General features: G+C 45.1%; 1 protein-coding gene across 1 annotated transcript; it reads left to right on the top strand.

Annotated features, from left to right (window-relative positions):
* Positions 1 to 228: 228 nt before the first annotated feature.
* prr12a (proline rich 12a) lies at positions 229 to 20,064 on the top strand. The gene is made up of 15 exons (XM_053864989.1): positions 229 to 1,294; positions 2,795 to 2,952; positions 4,892 to 5,053; positions 5,303 to 10,023; positions 10,248 to 10,472; positions 10,891 to 11,569; positions 11,680 to 12,161; positions 12,290 to 12,406; positions 13,158 to 13,291; positions 13,459 to 13,922; positions 14,096 to 14,215; positions 14,563 to 14,660; positions 14,784 to 14,915; positions 17,924 to 18,019; positions 18,780 to 20,064. Exons 1-15 carry the CDS (start codon positions 1,212 to 1,214, stop codon positions 18,912 to 18,914), a joined length of 7,806 nt encoding a protein of 2,601 aa, XP_053720964.1. The 5' UTR covers positions 229 to 1,211; the 3' UTR covers positions 18,915 to 20,064.
* Positions 20,065 to 20,407: the final 343 nt, after the last annotated feature.

Genomic DNA, 20,407 nt, shown 5'->3' with positions numbered 1-20,407 from the left:
GCGTCACCTGCTGGCATGAAAATGATTTACATATGGCCAAATATTCAACTTATGTTTATTGACTAAAGGTAAAAGGAGGCTTGCGTTTTTCGGTAGATATGCAGATATTGTGCTTACCTTGTTTTTTCTGATAAAAACATAATCACAATAATCACATCACAATGCCTTATATACATGTGGCTGAATTTGGTTTTATTTAAATTATACATTTATCTTGTCGTGACCGAAGGTGCGTACTGTTCGCTTAATGGCGGACAAACCCGGAATTTGTTGTGTGAAATGCAACGCTGGTGACAACAGAGACAGAATTCAGGAAAGGCATGCAAATGTGGTGTGCGACGTGAGGGCTGGTGAATGGAGGTCACCGCAGACAGCGAGCGAGTCTGAGCGCTGAGAGAGGGAGGGAGGACAGCGGCGAGCCGCCTTCAAAAATGGCGTCTCTGGAGGAAAATTGGTAAAAATACATACATGAAAAGCGGCCTGGTTTCAATCTTCTCCGGGCTTCCTCCCGGTTCAGAGTTCTAATTCGGTTTGGCGTGTGCCTGCTAGTAGGTTTGCTGCCAACAGCCGAGGGAAGCGGAGATATTTGGACCTGAATTTTGAGCACAGAAAGGCTGTTTTATTTTCATGCGTCGTCGGTGACAGCTAGCTTCAGTTGCTAACGTAGCACAGCGGAGGGGGCGGCTGCGATTTGCATGAAAAGACGAAATAATGAAATTCGGGGCATCTTGGCTCTTCTGCGAGGAACGTTCGCGACCAACGTGGCCTGTCGAGTGCGATTTTGTCGTGTGCTAGCAGCGTAGCAACAACTAGCCGAAAAGAAAGGGGAGGAGAGACGAAGAAAAGGGACGCGGTCGATTCTAATGTTTGTCAGCGCATTCGCCCATCACCGGACTAACACCTCCATCATGACCGAGAACCGTTTTGGATTAAACGCATCGACATGATAAACGTGAAAGCCGCAGGAAAGGAGAAAAGCTGGCTTTTTTGGGAGGTGGTTGGATTATAACCCGTAGACCCCCCTCTTTTTTCACCCAGCTTTCTCCTCCTCCCCACCATTTCTCTTTCAATATGCTGTTTTTCACTCCTGAGGACTTGCTCATGAAACCGGGGGAAATAGCCTGATATTGAGGGCAAGAAAGACTGGATCCCCCCCGTCGCCGGCTCTGCGACTTTCTTGTTCCCAGCTGCTTTCATCGCGTCCCGCATAGATGGATAGAAATTACCCGGGAACAGGGTTCGGTGATTTGGGCGCTGGAGCAGGATGGAGTTACGAGAGATCAGCAAAAGCAAGGTAAGAACCCCCCGAACGAGACAATGTGTGCGAGCATCACTGCCACTTCATGAGGACGTGTAAACAAGACCGTAAGCCGCCGGATTCATGCCCCGCCGAGCCATTTTGGGCAGTGCATTGTCATCCAAACACTTGCATAGTAATAACATTAGAACCAGGGCTCGAGCGTGTCGTGGGGGTGGGCGGGGTGGAGGAAGGAAGGAAAGGTAAGGGGATCATAATCGAACGTGATTGACAGACACGATGGGCCTTTGGCTAAGACCCGGTCGGTGCTGTTGGATGTCTGGAGCCTCCACGGGAATGATTGTTCACAGTCTGCAGGCCCGAAGCTCGATAGAGGAAATTTTAGGACTGATGGGAAGTGCGTGGACCACGGACGCACTGAAGCCCCTTGACAGACATCAACCACAGACCATTGATGCATAAAGCGGGAAGCCACATATGCATTCGCATTCGAGTGATTGCAATAAAATGCAATAAGAAAAAAAAAGTCTGAATGCAGAAATGAATCCAGCATTTCAATGCATATCCCCCCTCAGTGCATTTGCAATAGTTTATGAATGGTTTTCGCTCATTTGCATAACGATTCGTGCTCCTTCCGGACGCCCGTTTTGTGCAAACAGAACGATTCGATATTTAGCCCCCATCGTCGACCCCGGCGATGATGCGAACGAACGAACCTTTTTGGACTGTTCAGTGGTCGCAGACATGGCTTGTACCCTTGTTAGCCTGCGTGCTAGCGCTCCGCTGCATGGAAGTCAATTGAGGCCTGCGGACGCGAGCATCACTGACTCATTAGCTCAACATCAAAACCCCGCTTTCCTCCAGTTACATACGTATTTATAGTCTAACCCGGAATGCAATAAATAAGAACCTGTGTTCAACTACTCGGCGGCGTTAGATGCTGCTGTTTTCATGCAGTTTAGCACGAGCGCGTCCATCTGTACCATCCAGCTGTTAGCTCATCAACATAATCGCCTATAGCTTGGCCAGTCCGCCGACAGCGAATTCTGCTACGGAATCATCGTAGTTACGGAACAGTTTATCACCAAAATGCATCAACGTGGGGTGACGTTTGGCCTGTGCAGATGCATGGACGCTGCAGAGCAGTACCATTGCTAACATGTAATGTGGGCAGCCACGCACGAAAGCTGTCTCTGTTCAAGTGACGTTTACCTGATGTAACATATTTTGTTGCAATGTAAAAGGTTCTCATCAACCCATTGTGGTCAACATAAATGTGAATAAATAAATGAGTTGCCATTGTGTTTTGTAATCATACATTCTATGCTAACAGCTATTCATTTGGGTTCTCTTATTTTTTCTTTAAAAAATTAGATTAGAGTTTATTGATTTATCATGAATAAAGTATGTTGGTATACATGAGCAAAATGAGCCATGGGAGCTGCTGTCTGAGTTGTTATTTAGGACCCGTTGAATGTTACCACGTAATAATCCTGAAATTGATGTCTATTCACCCCCCCCCTGCTCCTTCTCCAGTCTGGTCTATGGGAGTTCCAGATCATCCCATCCAGATTCAGAGCTCCTTCACCGACAAGCATACGCCACCCCACACCCTCTGCAGGGCTATGCCACCAATCACCACCCAGGGAGCTCCGGCCAAGGCGGAGCCTGGGGAGCAGCTGGACGGAGTTTGGGTGAGATAAATGTCATACCTTCTGTCTTATAGCCATCAGGGGCCCCAACAATGAATCATTGTGTCCGCCGATGTAGAAACTATTAGGAAATTGTCTACCGTGACTTAGTGTGAGCATTTGAAATTGAATCTTTATTAGTGAGTGAAAATACAAAGGTTTTCTATTAGTTTTGACATCATTTTAAAAGCAATCATTTTGAAAACTACTCAGTCTAGCTCAATGAAGTAAAACATCATGCATTTAATTATGGGACTGATTTCATTAGTGAACTTTTCCCAAATTTTGCATTGAAGGCTCACAGCACAGTCTTAGGTGAGTGGATGTGAGCATATTTCTTGGTGGAAAATCACCCCTGTTGTGGAGTGGAGAGCATGGCTGAAAACAGAACGAAAGTAAACCATTCAAATCTTAATCTGTTTCTATTCATGTGGTGAAAATTTGAGGTTATTTCAGGAATCTAAATTGTGCAGGCCAAACATTACATTACATTAGATGACTTGCTAAACAATATGAAGTATTTAGATCTTTAGTAGACTGGTAGTAGCACTGTTTTGTGTGAAATGCAAATATGTTAATAAAAAAACATTATAAGAAAGGGAGTATCAAATGATTCTAATGGATCTGGGGGACTTCTTTCATGGCAATCTGGATCAACTGGTTTAGATTGAATTTGCTTATAGTGTCATGTCTCTCATGAGCATCATTACAAGATGTCTGAAATATGAGGACCGGTTTTCTCACCCTTGTTCTAGACTATTTTATGTCACATATGCGCAAATGAAAACTTGGATCAAGTTGTGACTTACATTTAATAACCACATTCTGTCTGAACTTTGTATCTTTTGTTGTTCCTACATTTAGTCTGCTGACTGATCACATTGCAACATACGAAAAAAGGCAACAGTTTGTCGTTGTAATGAAACTGGATAAAGTGTTCACATATTTGACATGGTGATTAGCTTTGAGTGTATGGCTGTTTTATATCCCACCCATTTTTATTTAGGGGATTAGGTCTTGTGATTTTTGGAATTATTGTCTTCTTTTATGTTGTGCACCCAGAAAATATCTTAATGCTGTTTTGTGCCATGAATGAATTTTAATTTTCATCTTTTCCCACATGAATGCAAACGAGTTGTGACTAGTACTTTTTGATTGACTGTGTTGAAAAATCTTAAGCATTTTGTATTTTTAACACCAAGGTTGTTCCACTTTACTTGGAAATAAGAGCACAATTACTGTCAAGTTAAGGTATGACGCACTCAAGTCCCAAAGCTCATCGGTCATTCAGCTAAATTGCCAAAAAAAAAGACAAAAAAATTAGCATCTTGTTATTCAAAGATGGAGTCATGGTGATCATCCTACAGTATGCCTCGGTTTCCAAAAATTTAATCAGTTGTTTAGTTTTTTCAGCTCAACATATTTATTCTTATTTTATTTTTTTTAAACTTTTTTAACTAGCAATCGAACCAGATGTTCCCTTAATTTTAATGAGATGTTACACAACTGTAATTTGTCATTGAACAATCTGTAAATATTACAAAACAAATCCTGCAAAATTGTGAGAAATGGTATACTGTAAACCCAACCGTCTTCCAGAAAGATCGTAAAATGATTACAAACCAAAACGTTCAAACTTTTGTCAATAATGATTTTTGCTGGTGAACTCATCTTAAATGACTAAAATGCTTAAATAGAAATGCCTAAAAGAATCACAAAAAAGGCAACAGAACCAGATCGCACACCAGTGACACACACAGGCTATAGTACTTGGACTTTCTTTTTATTTTCACCCAGTGTGATTTTGCAATGAATGCACTTTATGTTGTTTAGAGTACAAAATCTAACATGCTAGCCGGACAAAGATCATGTCAAATAAGATATTTTTTTGTGTGACTGCATTTCGTACTAAATATTAGTTTTCCTTTTTTCTTCAACAAAGGTCTCTCAGGGCTCTTTGACACTGGCCTCCACCATGCAAGCCCTTCTGGACCCGATGCTTCTGTGATGAATCTGATCTCAGCCCTGGAGTCTCGTGGTCCCCAGGCTCCACCCTCTGCTTCCTCTCTTCTCTCGCAGTTTCGAACACCATCATGGCAGACAGGTGCGGCTCAATCACATCCTCCCTCATGTGCTGACATTCTAACAGGCCCTCAGTCAATATGACATTTAAAAATCCTCTCAATACCGACTGCATTATCATTCCGCAAGCATTACTCTCCTAGCTTGCTTACAACAAATGTAAATGTATTTGTCAGAGACCACATTTACTTGTGAACTTGTGAAATGCACGTTTTTTATTGTTTAGCTTTGTGGATTCTAATCTACTCGTTTGTCTTCCTTTTCCACACAGCGATGCACACACCTGCTCCTCCAGAATTATTCATTTCTGGAGCCCTACCGGGCTCTGGCTCCTTCCCCTCATCTTCAGCTCTTTCAGCATATCAACACCCAGCATCATTTTCAAGTCGCTCTTTCCCTACTGCATCCCTCTCGCTCCAAGACACTCCCACATTTAGCCCAACGTCCAATGGTCTACTGTCTCCCCATGACCCCCTACTACACATCAAGGCACCTTCCCAGTCCAGCCTGGGTTTTGATAGACTCTTGTCCTCACAGGGTGCAGCTGCAGCTGCCTACAGGGGCAGTCAGGATCCCACCGGGGCCTCGTCAGCCCAAGCGTCTTCTGCAAGACACCTTCAATCCCATCAGTTCAACCTTCTGTCATCACAGCTGCAGGACCAGTCCTCGCAGTTGTATAATTCCTCAGTCTTTTCATCAGCACAGGCCCAGTCTCAGTCCCAGTCCAACTCGGCTCAGGAAAGGGCTGTTCCCAGACAAGACAGTGTTATAAAACATTATCAACGACCCACACCCACCCAGCCCCAGCTCTCATCCTCTGCTGCTCACTCCCTTCAGCACTACCTCAGCTGTGGAGGGGCTGGATACCAACAAATAGCCACTCACCACAGACACGCTGGCCTTTCATGCAGTCCACTGGGTGATCAAAGCCCCTCAGCCGACCTTAAGGCCTCCTCCAGAACTGAACAGTATCGGCCAATAATACAACCCGCATATTCTTCCTCCACCTCTTCCTCCTCTTCATCTGCTGGTAAAGGTACAAAAAGCAGTTCCAGCAGCGGCTATTCTTCTGCGAGTTCAGCTTCTTCCTCAAGAACTCCTCACACTCCCCCTTCAGCTTCGTCTACCTCTTCATCTTCATCATCGTCTTCTGTCACTTCTGGGACCCACCCATCTAACTCAATACCCACCTCCAGCTCAAGTGCAGCCCCTTCTAGGCAACAACCTCCTCCACAAACTGCTCCGCCACCATCCGCCTCACAGCAACAACAGCCACCGTCCACAGCTTCCTCAACACCGCAGTCACTCCCCAAGTCTTGTCTCTCTGGCTATGGCTCCCCAGTGCCACCTGTCAAGACACCCACCTCTGCTCTCACTGGCCAAACTCCACCCCAACAGCAGACTCAGTCATATTCCCCAAATCAACCGCCGGCCTCCCATTTGTCTCAATCCTATGGTGGCTTCAGCTCTCCGCAAGCCCAGGACCTTAGCTCTAGTGGTACTGGAAAAGCTTATGGTAGTCTTGGAGGCCGAAGTCAGTCGTACTCTACCGACTTGTATGGATCAGATTCTGCCTATGGATCGCTGCCGTCCTCTTTAGGAGGAGCTGGCAGTCCATCATTAGGATACAGTGCCACGGGTCATTCCCCTGCCCTTCTTAGGGGCTCAAGCAGTTCATCAGGGAGTGGAGGTTCGGGAGGCAGTGGCAGTAGTGGTCCAGCAAGTGGAAATACTGGCGGTGGAGCTGGAAATAGTATGAGCAGCGACAGAGGAGGAGGAAGTGGTGGATCTTATCATATACCAGACTCCAGTCCGTCCCCATCTGGAAACTCGGCTATCATCCGTCCAGGGTTGCATTCTCCAGTCCAGGCTTGTGCCACTCAGTCTCCGGGTGGAGCTGGCTCTAATAAATACATTACCTCGGTTCTCTCCCCAACTTTTTTGGCATCACCGCAGGGTTACCCTGACACACGTGGTCCAAATTCACAACCCCAATCATATCATTCCACATCCTCCAAGACAAAATCAGACCCACCAATGCTAGGTGTTGGCTCACAAAGATCACAAGAGGAAGTAGACGATGATGATGAATTCTTGATCCAGCATCTGCTGCAAGCTCAGGCAAGTCCTACTCCTCAGACTGGTCATCACCATCCTCAACAGCAGTCTCAGCAGACATCTCAGCAAACACAGCCTCAGTCAGTCCCGCCAACTACTGATACATCGAAAGGGCTGAGCTATGATATGGGGAAGTCATCCGAAGAGAGATACCACCCCCAGAGTGTCATACGCACTCACAGTGCCACGACGTCTGCAGGAGTGGGTACAGCAGGGTCTGCAGCATCTCTGTCTGGTCTAGACAATCAGCTGGAGATGTCGCTAAAGAAGCAGCAGCAGCAGCATCATCAACAGCAGCAACAAAGAAGTGAGCGTCCTGTTGGAAACAATCGCGGCACTAGTGGAAGAGGCAGTGCTGAACAAGTGCACTCCCACCTTCATCATCAAGACAGCTTGAGTTCAGTTGTTCACTATGGCCGGGGAGACCCATACAGCCAACACTCGCTTGCTGCCCAGCACTCCTCACATAGCCAACACGTGTCCTCTCACTCGCAGATGGCCTCCCACTCACAAATGGAACTTCAGAAGAAACCGCAAGAGCATTCTGATATTCCCTATCCACGGAAAACACCAGATGTGCAAAATCAGCATTCTCAATCCACCGCGTCGCTCATGGACTCCACCTCTGATCAGTCCCATCAGCCACCCCATCTTCTTCAGTCTGTGTTGTCCCACACAACTCGCAACAAACTGGAGTCTCATCAACCTCACCACAAGATGGATTCCCACCAACAGCATCAACAACATCACAAAATGGAATCCATTCGCCTCCACCAACAGCATCATAAAATGGATGCACACCAAACACATTCGCAACACTCGAAAATAGACCCTCTGCCTCAGCATCAAGCGCACCAAAAGATGGAATCCCACCAGCATCAACAGCACCACAAGATTGACCCTCATTCACATCATCCCCATCACAAATTGGACTCCCTTCCCCAACAGCAGCACTCCATTAGCCAACAGCAAGTTATGGAAAGTGCGAGTGGGAGGATTGGCTCGAGTAAACATCAGGCTCAGTCTCAATCTCAAACCACTCAACTCCAACTGCAACTCCAGAGCCAAGCTTTAGAGGTTGCAGCAGCTCATTACAACCACGGCCCACCCTCTCATCAGCATGAGCAGAGCCAGGTTAAACAAAGTTCTGTGGTGTCGTCATTAGAAATGCTAGAGCGCTCTCTTTCCCAGAACTCTAGCACAGATGTAGCTTCAGATGATAGACGCGGGGGTGGGGGTAGTGCTGGACGGGGAGTTGGTAGTGACCGCCACAGACAGCAACAGCAGCAAGATCAGCGACAGCACCCCTCCCACCATCAGCCCCGGCAACCCCATCACTCCCAGCAACACTCTGCCCCTGAACTCCACTCATTTCTCTCTGAGCCTGAAATTGGTCTGACCACATCCTCACACATGCACCACCTTTCTCAACATCATCCTCAGTCCCAACAGTCAACCCATCCAAACTCTCAGCATCAACCAACCCATCCCCACCACCCTCATAATCAAGCTCACTCACAGCAACAGACTACACACTCCCACCACATACCCTCTCAACCTCCAGCCCACGCTCAACCTCAAGCTGACCCTCAGCAGCCGCTTGCCTCTCAGATCACTCCTCAGCACAGCCAGCTGGACCAACAGCGATCAGAGCAGCACCAATTTGACACCGTCAGCCCTGTAGAGAAGGCTGAACAGAATCAGCAAAGTAACCGCTTTGTACCCCTTACCTCCATCTGCTTCCCCGACTCGTTGCTTCAGGAGGAAGATCGCTCATTTTTCCCTGGAATGGAGGATATGTTTTGTCCTGACGATTACAAGTCAAGCTGTGCTGGTGGAGCTGGCCCTGGACAAGAGGAGATGAATGAAAGTCATCCTGGTCAAGAAGGAATGGACTCCTTAAAAGCAGGACAGGGAGCAGGAGGAGCTGGAGGGGGTGGTGCAGGCTATGACATGATGGGTCATCATGGCGGCGATCAGGGTTATGAACAATACTGCCATGGCCTTGAAGAAACCAGCAACAACACCATGACACTGGACCTTGATTCTTTAAAAGCTCACGAGCTGCCATCCACTGTTAACACCGAACAGCTTGGATTAATTCAGTCCTCAGCTATGGGTATGGGCCCTAACACTGCTGGAACCAACAACCCAGGAGCTAAACTACCCCCTGGCCCTGGAGGAGCAAGTGTAGGGGCGGCATCCGGAGGTCTGCAATCTCCCATTTTCTGCTCATCACGTCCCAAGAAACTTCTTAAATCTAGTTCCTTTCATCTATTAAAGGAACGCAGGGATCCAAACACACTGCCCAAAAAGAGCTATGCTCAAGAGTATGAGTTTGAAGATGACGAAGACAAAGCTGATCAACCAGCTGACATCCGGTTAAACAGTCGGAGACTCCCGGATCTTTTACCAGATTTGGTGTCCAGTTGTAGAAAGGGAGGCAGTGGATCACTTAGCCCGCTCATGGGAGACATCGATTTCTACCATTCCTCTGGGTACTCATCAATGGGTGTCCATTCTATGATGTCTCAGGATGGCCCTAAGAAAAGGGGTCGAAAACCCACCCGGCCCAAAAGGGAAGGTCCTCCCAGGCCTAGAGGGAGACCTCGCATTCGCCCAATGCCTGAGCCCTACACACCTCGCGGAATGTTGGGCGACATGGGTGGAGGGACAGTTGGACCTGGAGGAGGTTTCAATGTTGAAGGGAGAGGCAGAGGCAGGGGGCGAGGAAGCAGAGGCAGGGGTCGAGGCAGAGAGGACATGTACTTGGAAATGAGTGGAAAGGAGCAGGAGCAGATGCATCACCTCCAGCAGCAGCAACTCCATCACCAGTCTCAACCACAGCAACATGAACCCATCCCCCCACTGAAGGTCGGTTGGTTTCTTTGATTGCCAATCTGTCATGTTTTGTTTTTAACCTACTGACTGAATATGTTGTGATATTTTCTCTTGTGTTGTTGCTGAATGTCTTACCCTTGGAAGCTACTATTGTACCTTCAATGAATATTGCTATTGATGTACATTAAATCACATTCTCATCTTACCCTGCCCATCTGTATGTTCAGGAGAGATAACGGTCCTTTCTGTCATTCTAGATTAAGTTACCTGTGCCCCTGTCGACCTCTGATGCCTTGTTGAGGACAGACTCTTTGTCTGGCACAGACCCTGCATTGTCTGATGGCTCTGTAGGCTCCGCTCCTTCTCTTGGTTTAAGCCCAGGACCTCCAGGCAGCGCTGAACAAACCAGGAATCAAGACAAAAACAAGCAAAAAGGCGGGATGATGAATGAAGGAGTGGATGACGAGGGACTGGAGGAACGGGTATAAGCCTTTTTTTTTCCCTCCTGCGTTGGCTAGTGAAGATACGTTGTGGGTTCATACAAAGCCCATGACGCTTTTTGTGTCTCTCCAGTCGACCTACTGCTTAATCCTGCTACTACATTAATGCATACTGTACACTGTTCATTTTTGATTAGATGAACTCAGAAAGTAAAAAAACACTCAGCATGCGCTGAGCTCACATTGGCTAAAGAGAGGATAAAAATAATGTGTTTTAATGCTATGCTAATGATATTCCAGGAAGTGGGAGCTTACAAGCTCCAGCGCCGAGAAGTGCCTTGCATATATGTGATTAAGCTTATCAATTGAGGGGGGTTTTATTTTCACATCCTTGAGCGAAATACAAGTCATTCCAATTTTGTGTCCAATTTAGATGACTTATTTTTCCTGTCATTTTCAGGGTGATGAAAAAGACCCAGAGTCCAAGGCTGGCATTGTTGCGTCATTCTTGGACTTTCTTAAGACTGGGAAGAGACCTCCAGGTCTGGATATCCCACCTGGCATGGAGTCAGACAGTAGCGAAACCTCACCCTGCAAACCTGTCGGTCTGCGGCCGCTGTCCCCTGCCCCTCCTCCTCCGCCACCTCCCCCTCCTCCTTTTGGCGATGCCGAAGGGAACGGAGGACTTGCTCTTGGGAACTGTCCTAGTCCCAAGCGGTTGGAGGATGAGCTTAAGAGGAACTTAGAAACACTGCCCTCCTTCTCATCTGATGAAGAAGACTCTGTCGGAAAAAACCAAGACCTCCAGAAAAGCATCTCCTCTGCCATTTCTGCTCTGTATGATACGCCTCAGTTAACAGCCAATATCCAGGCCCCGTTACCTCCTCCTCCGCCTCCTCAGCCACCACAGGGCTCGACAACTGGCTCACTGCAGCCCCCAACATTAAGCCCCCAGCCTGCCATGCAGACCTCCCAGCCAGAGTCTCAGTCAAATGAGCAAAGCATCCTGGAGGACATGGAGGAAAATCAGCAGGAGGAGAATGAGGAGGAGAGAAGCAGCTCTGAAGATGAAGGAGAGAGTGAAATGATGGAGGAGAAATTACACCAGCTGGAAACTCTCAGTGCTCCTAAACCTGATGGTGAGTATGCTGAATTGAATGGGTTTTTAATTGCCATTAATAGCAAAATTATTCAATTCCCCCCACCCCTAAAAAATAATAACCGAAGCTTTTGCCATTTTTTTCCTTAGCACCCCTCTCTGAGTCTCCTGTAGCACAAGCAACTCCCTCTGCTCCACCATCTCCGGCCTCCTCCTGCTCACCATCTCACTCCCCCCTTCCTCCTCTTTCAATCCCCTCATCCCCACCTCAGCCGAAGGAGCAGCAACAGAAGATTTCCCGTCCTCCAAGTCCCGTGGCTGCCAAATCCTCACCGCCGTCACCTCCCCCCCATCCTGCTCCTGCTACCTCTCCTCTGCCTTCCGATGGAGCTGCCCCTCATCCTCCTCCACTTTCAACTCAAAAAGAGGCACCAATCCATTCTCCCGAGTCCCCTGCCTCTCCCGAAGAACCTCCCCCTCCCAAGATCACCTCATTGCACTTGGCTCAGAAACAAGAGGATGCAGCCATTGCCGGAGAAAGTGAGGAGGATGAGAGTGAGAGTGGTGGCGAGGGAATCTTCAGAGAAAGAGACGAGTTTGTTGTGCGAGTGGAAGACATTCGTACCTTAAAGGTAATTGTAACATGAATGGTTTTCTTTAGTAGTTTACTCATGGAAATGTGTTTTTTAACTGACAATCGGAGGAAGTGGTGATTCTGGACTGACAGTTAAAGTCTGCCCATTTATGCACCCTGAAATAGTTGGCCCTGCAAATGGGTCGTGAGCCTCCGCCCATCTGGAGAGTGCAGAAAGCCTTGCTGCAGAAGTTCAGCCCAGAGATCAAAGATGGTCAAAGACAGTTTTGCGCCACAAGCAACGTGAGTTCAACCTGAAACTAACCACAATGCGAACTTTCATTCTGCCTTTTACTCTTCTACCTAACGGCCGCCTAACAGCACATGTTTTTCTGACTTTTGAAATGATGTATACTCTCACTTTGAGTGTTTTTTTAACACATGTATACATTATGACAAAATGCAAGAAGTGGGGCATTCCAGATGCACATGAGGTGCGCTAGTCACGGCATGTAGTTTTCTCCATTTGTTTTTTGTTGCCTTGAACACAAAGAAGACATGACACGTCCTAGACATTTCCCCTAGATGCCATTTTAAAGTCACACGTTTATTGACACTTTCATGTCACCCTAAACGTGTATACACTGCACCTCTCACTTATAGCTGTTCCAATCAACGTGCACAGAAGACAGTGGCTAAGAGTGCATGTTAGTAGTCATTTTGTTTCTCTGCAAATATGTGTCATCATATCATCATATGTGTCATCATCATGTTTCACATGATGCTGCCAAAGCTGAGAAATACAGAGGTTTTCCAGAGTCGAATAACATCCTAGTCAAGCTTCTGTAACACATAAAACTCAACATTCAATGATTTTTTTTTTTTTGTACTACCGCCCGCCATGGGCATCCATGTCTCTACTGTTGTTCAACACAGCTGTTGTTCCAGATGGAAGTATAGTCCCTTCCTGTTGTCTGATATTAAACAGTCAATGACAGATGAAACATGACATTTTTACTTCCGAATTTTTATGTGAGATATATTCTTTGTCTAGTATCTTGGCTACTTTGGGGATGCGAAGAAACGCTACCAGAGAATCTATGTCAAGTTTTTGGAGAATGTCAACAAGAAGGACTACGTCCGCGTCTGCTCCCGACGACCTTGGCGCAGAGCCACACCTGCACTCAGGTAGAAACTTGAACATTAAGCAGACCCAGCCAGCTTTTATATAATGAGTACATGTTTTTGAATTATGTGCACAAAATTCCAGATAACGATTTTTTTCATCTTAAGTTGAAAACTTAAAATTATTTGCTTGATTCACTTGATTAAATTCTGTTTATCCTGACCGACAGCCGACGCCAGGCCCAGCCCAGAGTGGTGTCTCCCACTGCAAATCAGGCGCAACAGAAAACGGTTGAAAAAGAAGAGAGATTGACTTTGCCCAGCCAAAATGAACCGGAGAAGAAAATACGAACAACCGCATTGCCAGCTGTGAAAGAACAAGGTGAGAAGAAGGATTCCCTAGTGGAGTCGCCCAAAACCAAGGAGCGAGAAGAGCAGCCTGAAAAAGACAAAGAAAAGCGAGTGCAGCCACCACAGGAGAAACTGGATAGACGCGTAGCCACGACAGAAAAGTCAAGGGTGAAGGAGGAGAGGAAAGTTCCCGAGAAGAAGGAGAAGAATGAACGCCCACCTAAGTCAAAGCCGGCCAAAGTCAAAGCAGAGCCGCCGCCTAAGAAGAGAAAGAAGTGGCTGAATGACGTCGCCTCATCGTCGGACTCTGATTCTTCAGATGAAGCAGCCAGCGAGAATGAAAGTAAGAGCTTGTTTTATGGATTTTTTTATGCATGCCTGGGTTCCTGAATTGGTGCTGCATGATGGCAACTTCACTCAGATAAATATCCGTGCCTCTGATTAATTATCAGTCTAGCCTAATCTGTGAGTCTAATAAGCAACACCGTCTGCTTCATATGATTTTTGTCCTCTCAGTGCCAGTGAAAGGTGGCGTCAACAACCGTGCAATGAGGGAGATGTTCAGGAGCTACGTTGAAATGCTCGTCAGCACTGCCTTGGACCCCGACATGATCCAAGCCCTGGAGGACACAGATGGTGGGAGCATACTCCATTTCTCTAGAAAATATACATTAGTGTCTGAGACACCGTTAGAACGGTCGTTTCTGTGTGTTTCCAATTTTCAAAACTGTAGTTTATTGTCAATCCTACCTATCTTCAAACCCTACCACCATAAAGGTTTTTCAGGTTGAATTTTAAGTCTGAAATACTGAGTTCTGGGTCTGTATTTCCTGAAGATGCATACAGATATTTCATGTTTTTTAATGACCAAATAAAAAGTTGTGACAGGCAGAGGAGGGCAGTGGGGACTGTTGAGCTGTAGCAGGCCATAAAAGCTATTTCACTGGCTTTAAAAAATGACTGGCAACTTCTCTTACCACCAGATGAGCTCTACCTCCCCCCTATGAGGAAGATCGACAGCATTCTCAGCGAGCAGAAGAGAAGGTTGTTGAGGAGAGTCAGCATGGGCTCTCAGCACCAGGTAACCTGTTTGTGTCATTAAACATCTGGAATTCTTGTTCCAAAAAGAGGAGAATATTGTGTCTCTATCATTGTTTTTAGTATGAAACTAAAAAAAAACAACTCGTGTGACATGTTGCATCAGGAGCTGCTGCATGCGTACCCCCAGATGAACGCCGACCCCATCGGCTCAGGAGCGGTGAAGCTGCGGCTGAGTGGTGACGCGTACAATCGGAAGACGCTCAACCGAGTGAAGAAAACCTTGCCAAAACCACAGGTAGGTGCTCCTGTGACGCATTAATAAGCATCTATAGGACTCATGGCATGTAACTTGGTGCTTGTGGAGCGGTGAGGTAGCACATCAGAGATGTCAGTACCTTTGCAGGTGGAGGCAGTCATGGCATGGTGTGCTGAGTGTCTGTAGTTAGGATGAACTGTGTTCTCCTCTCCCTGTTTTAACTTCTGCGCTGTGAAACGAACTTTGATGGTTAAGTGGCAGACACACCAAACGACTGTAAGAATTTTTTATTTTGGTTTTATTTTATATTGCAAAATTACTTCACTAACTCAGGACTTGGGTTAGAGTTAGGTGCCAGGTGAAACTCATCGGAAGTGAGGGTGGGAGTTCAAGGTGGGATTACATGCAATGCAAAGTTGAGGTTTTTATTGTGTGTTGTTTTTATGGTCCTATAATGGCAGATTTTGTGGGAGAGAAGTTCAAATGAAACGGTGTATTAGCAATACAGTCATTATAAGTCTCAGCCCTCCTTGCTTGAACATAAAATGTCTATGGTAATTTTGATGTTAGCTAGCTAGAAAAACAAACCTGAATGCTTGGAAATCTCGGGTTTTGAGTTTTACCTTCGTATCTAACCTTGAAACTGTTTGCCTGCCCACGTCTGGGATCATTTTCAGCACAGTCTCTGCTGTGTGAATGTAGAGTTAATTTTTGTATTACTGTATTAACACACTGGACCAAAAATCACATGCAAAAAAGCAAAACATCGGAGTATTTTTTTTTGAGAACTACTTACAAAGCGTTACAATTACAACGGTCCCTCTCCACATCCACACACAAGTGCACCAAGCCTGAGTGTGTCACGTCTCCTTTTGGCCATCTGGAGGCAGTAACTGCACTTAAGTTATCGCTGTACTGGAGTCAGGTCCAGTAGTGTGGCAGAGCGATATGTTTTAAAAAGAAGGCAGAACAGAACATCAGTACCAGACCTTCCTTCACCATAAGAAAGTGTTGATGGCTTAATTTATCTTAAGTCTCCTTTAACTCTACCCATCAAGATTATATAAAAAAAAAAAAAAAATCTGGTGTATAGGTTTGAGCCCGCACTTCACCACCCGTTTTGCAAGGCCGCCTTTTTTTCGCTTTCTTTAATGGGCCTTTTCTGTGCACAAGGATTAAAACTCAGCAGACACCTATTCAAGGCACTGTCTACATTTTCACCTGGAAATGCACATTACATTTTCCATGGTGTCATGCGCCAAGACTCACTAGAAGAAAAGAAATTGTAAATATTTTGTTTCCAGATAATGACAAAAATGTACCACACAGTGACATGGATGAGTAATGTGTTTACTCATGGTAATGTGCTTAGTGAAAAAAGTGCTGATATCAATGTTACCATCATCACTGCTAGTCAGGCCCACAACTCTGCAGTTTTGCTTGCCTCAGAATATAAATGACCATAAGTATTTGTCAACTCTGAGGAGAAATTTAAAAAAATAATCACAAATGTAATCATTCTAGGTTCAGCTTTTTTTATACAAGACTTTTACATTTAAAAGAAATGAGTATATTATTGTCACAGCTGAGTTGGAAAGGTTTAATGGCTCTTCCCTGCTATCGAAGAGGCGGTGGTATGCAGAGGAAGGACAGACACAGGAATTAGGTTTGGAGAACAATGATCCCTTTGTGGTTGGTACAGATGTGAAGGTAAACATTGACATGACCATGGACCCAGAGCAGAAAATGAAGTTCCTTTTCTGGAATCCACTCTTAAGTACAATGTCTTTCTAATTATGCCCACTCCCATGTTCGGTAATGCTTTTGAAAACAATTTGGTGAGGCAGTTTTGGTGAAGCCCTGCCAGGATATAAAGTTCTGAAGATTCAGCTGATGAATGGAGAAACTCTAGCTCTAGTTTGATATACTGCTTCTTGAAGTGTGGCTGCATATCAGGTTGTACTGAGTCAAACTAGCCTTTGGAGTTGGACGAGAAGTCGAAGGTACTCTGCTGCGCTGAAGAATGGTTGTTGTGGACTGACTGGACACATTGATAGATGCAAGCTTAACATGTTTTATTACACTCAGAGTGCTGGAAAACCATTAAAAGATTATTAATGTAGTGAATAAAATATCATGAAGTTATATCAATCAAATCACAATTGTAATAATAAACCACTGACTATTGCATAAACATCATAAAATCTTAATTAAAACCCCTGTTTTTAATGTCAAACCCCAACATCTCTCATTTTAGAAAATTTAATCCCTAAAATTTTGTAGATTTAAGGGATTTCTAGGGAGTTTGTTTGTGGCGGATTGTTTTCTTGAGCAGTGTGAAGTGCTTATTGTGTTCTAAATGTGTGCTGATTTGTGCGTAACGTTTATCTGAATGATTCATACTCATTCATACAATATAATTTACATTTGTAACATCTGAGAAATGACTCTTTGAGGTTCGGCTGAGGACAGTTAGGCTTGACATCAGCTGCAAATTTTGCATTTCCCATGCTAACCATCAGAACTGTGCTGTGGTCTGAAGTCCCATTTTTAGATGAAAGTAAAATGTGCGTCTCATTCGGAAATTGAGGTCCCCGAGTCTGGAGGAAGAGTGGAGTGACACAGAATCCATGTCGCTTGAAGTCCAGCATGAAGTTTCCTCTCCGTGCCACAATGATTCAGTAACCCCTGCAAGCAAATCCCCAACCAACTATTGAGAGCCTAAACCTGAGCAAACCTCTGACATACCCTTGTTTTGTTTTGCTCTTTTGCAATATTCAAATGATTTGAAGTGTGGGGTGTTCATTCAGCAAGCTGTGACATCAGAACTCTCATCTGTGTTATAAATGTGTTTCACTTTCATGGTATTCTGATGTTTTGACTTTATTAACTTATTAAAAATGTAACTTAATGCCTGGAGTACCACCGGAGGAATTCCTCTTTTTAGAGCCAGGAAAAGTCCAGTGTGTTTCCACTAGCATGGTCAAACTAGAGGGAGTCATTCAAGTCGGTCAAATATGGTCTCATTTTGATTCTCTTTTTCAAAGGACCTTAAACTGTCTGCTGAGTCATATCGCATCTACAGTCTCTACCACTCCCTGCACCATTACAAGTACCACACCTTCCTGCAGTGCAAGAAAGAGGTAAGAAACCAGACTGGCCTCACCCTCAAAACTTGCTTGGCTTTAACTTTGCTTCCAGTGTCAGTCAGTCGACTGTGTCAGGATTGTTAAAATGTGACAAACATCTGCCAATTGTGACCCGACTAAGTGCTGTTTTAAAGTCTTTCTGTGCTCGAGTGTGTTGAATAGTTTTCAGTGGTCACTATGAGATGTTGGTTTGTAGGTTTCATGTCTTAATCCTTTTGTTAGTCAATATTTCTAGGATAAATGTTGGCAATATATCCGGGAAAATAAATCTGACTTTTTTACACACAGAAAAATACAGACAACAGAAGCATGTCTGTTTACGAGATGGCAGACCATGCAATTGTAAACTACAGTTCAAATGAAAAATTTCGTTCATTCATTTTTTATTTACTCAGTCCTTGGTGTGTGTTTTTTTTTTTTTTTATTTTACTCTGGGTTCACAGGTCGTACTGCTACGTAGGCTGCTAGAGCTTTGGTGCAAACTTTTCTGTTGACTGTGACTCATTCACTGTCGGACGCACCATTAAATTGCCATGAATTTCATATTCAAATCAATCTCTAAAATGGATGTATGACCCAGCCCTACTCTGTATTTCACCAATGCTAGTCAGCAGCGAGCTACAGCATGAATTCCATGAATTTATTCATTCATTTATTTTACAACTTCAGTATGTTCAGCTTTTTAAGATTGATTGTGAAAAGTAGTAAATACTCAAGTGAGATGTCTCGTTTCAAATGTTGTCTTCTCTTCCAGACCCACACCATCGAACAGGCAGCAGAGGATCCAGGCCAGGAGGAGGTGGTGCAGCAGTGTATGGCCAACCAGAGCTGGCTGGACACTCTCTTCTGCTCCTTCATCGAGCTGCTCACTCTCAGCACCAAAGCCTGAGCTGCTGGAGCTATTTAAAGCAGGACAAAAGATTAAAAAAAAGAAAAAAGAAACAGAAAGAGATGGATCCTGATGTACAGCCCCCGACCCTTCTTCAAATCTCTGAGATCTGTGGAGTATTTTTGAGGCCCCTGACGGACACAACAGGGTCTGATTCTGTGACCTCAGACACTGTTCTTTTTCTTGTTGTTGATCAATGGCTAAAGAAATAAGCTCGTGCAGAGACAGACCCTGCAGGTATAGGGGGTCACTAATAGGTCAAGTGGAAACCGACCGCGTCGTCGCGAGGATGAAAACAGAGGAGTCGGAATGCCAAGTCAAAGGTGGAGCCACTAGCATCTTGTTTAACGTGTGTCATAACGACAATGGCTCAAAGAGAAACTATTACTGCTTAGTTTTTACATAAATTATTTTTTTGAAAAGACTTAACATCCAGTGTTGGCTTTTGAGAGCAGCGGCCCCGGGTGAGAATGCTTTTTAAACAGATCGCAGAAGTATGGCGTGACGACACGCCCATCCATGGACGGAAACATGAAACGTGTGAATAGACGCTCTCATCTTGTGCTTCGTGGAGGGCAGCGCCGGTCGACTGTGTGATAATATATAAACACATTTTTATTATTTATATCAGGAGGTTTTTAACTTAAACTCTCACATGCGCTGCGCTGCTGCCCTGGTCTTTCTCATGCTTTCTAATCATCCACAGGTTCAGTATACTGGAGTAACCCACATATCCGAGTTGTCTTCCCCACTGTACGCCGAGCTGACGTGGAGACCGAACTATTGTATCAAATACAGTTGGTGTAAATTAACGGAAGTGAATGGAGGAAAGTCTCTGTAATGTCGCCGTGTCATGCTTCACTTCGACCATGCAGGTGTGAGCTTTTAAAAAAAAACATGTTGACTCATCCTTTCCCCAAGGAGGAAGTATAAATAGGTCATATTTAAAAAGGAAACCGTCGCTTCATTTTTATCGTTTTGATGTAGGCGCATACGATGACTTATTTTGAAAACAATCTAATTTTCCATGAACATGGGGGGTGTTGTAAATACTGTACAGTTCTTGATGAAATTCTTTGTCCTTCTGTACATTAACTCTCCTGTATTTGAGAAACAAATAAAACCTTCAAAGATCGTTTGGTTCTCTCGTGTCAGTCGAGCAGACGTGATGCTGAACGTGCTTTTCTGTCCTCCGGTTCCACTCTGACATGATACGCTCATGTCAGGAGGGCTTCGGAACCGTGGCCCAAGGTAAGCCTGGATCTGCTGCAACAGCTGAAGCAAGTGTTACAAGGATGTGATCGTGGTTGGATGGTGTCAGCACCTGTCTCCATTTGGACTCTACCTGGTGTACACCCACCTCTGGACCTCTGAAAATGGGAATATGTACCAGCTCAATCTCAAATAACCAGGGATTACCAGGGAAATTGGATACATTAACACTAAAAGTAATTTTGGTCATAAGGGGTGTTGCGAAGATGCTATTATTGTTC

Source organism: Synchiropus splendidus, chromosome 5 (genome assembly GCF_027744825.2).
Source record: "Synchiropus splendidus isolate RoL2022-P1 chromosome 5, RoL_Sspl_1.0, whole genome shotgun sequence".
NCBI classification, from domain to species: Eukaryota; Metazoa; Chordata; class Actinopteri; order Syngnathiformes; family Callionymidae; genus Synchiropus; species Synchiropus splendidus.
This window is presented reverse-complemented; position numbering and strand designations above follow the sequence as displayed.

Bases quoted from the DNA above. Each gene is read 5' to 3' on its own strand.
- prr12a (XM_053864989.1), top strand. From the start codon at position 1,212: ATGGATAGAAATTACCCGGGAACAGGGTTCGGTGATTTGGGCGCTGGA. The intron at 13,923-14,095 runs GTAAGAGCTTGT...TTGTCCTCTCAG, and splicing joins AGCAGCCAGCGAGAATGAAA to TGCCAGTGAAAGGTGGCGTC. The intron at 14,916-17,923 runs GTAGGTGCTCCT...TCTTTTTCAAAG, and splicing joins AAACCTTGCCAAAACCACAG to GACCTTAAACTGTCTGCTGA.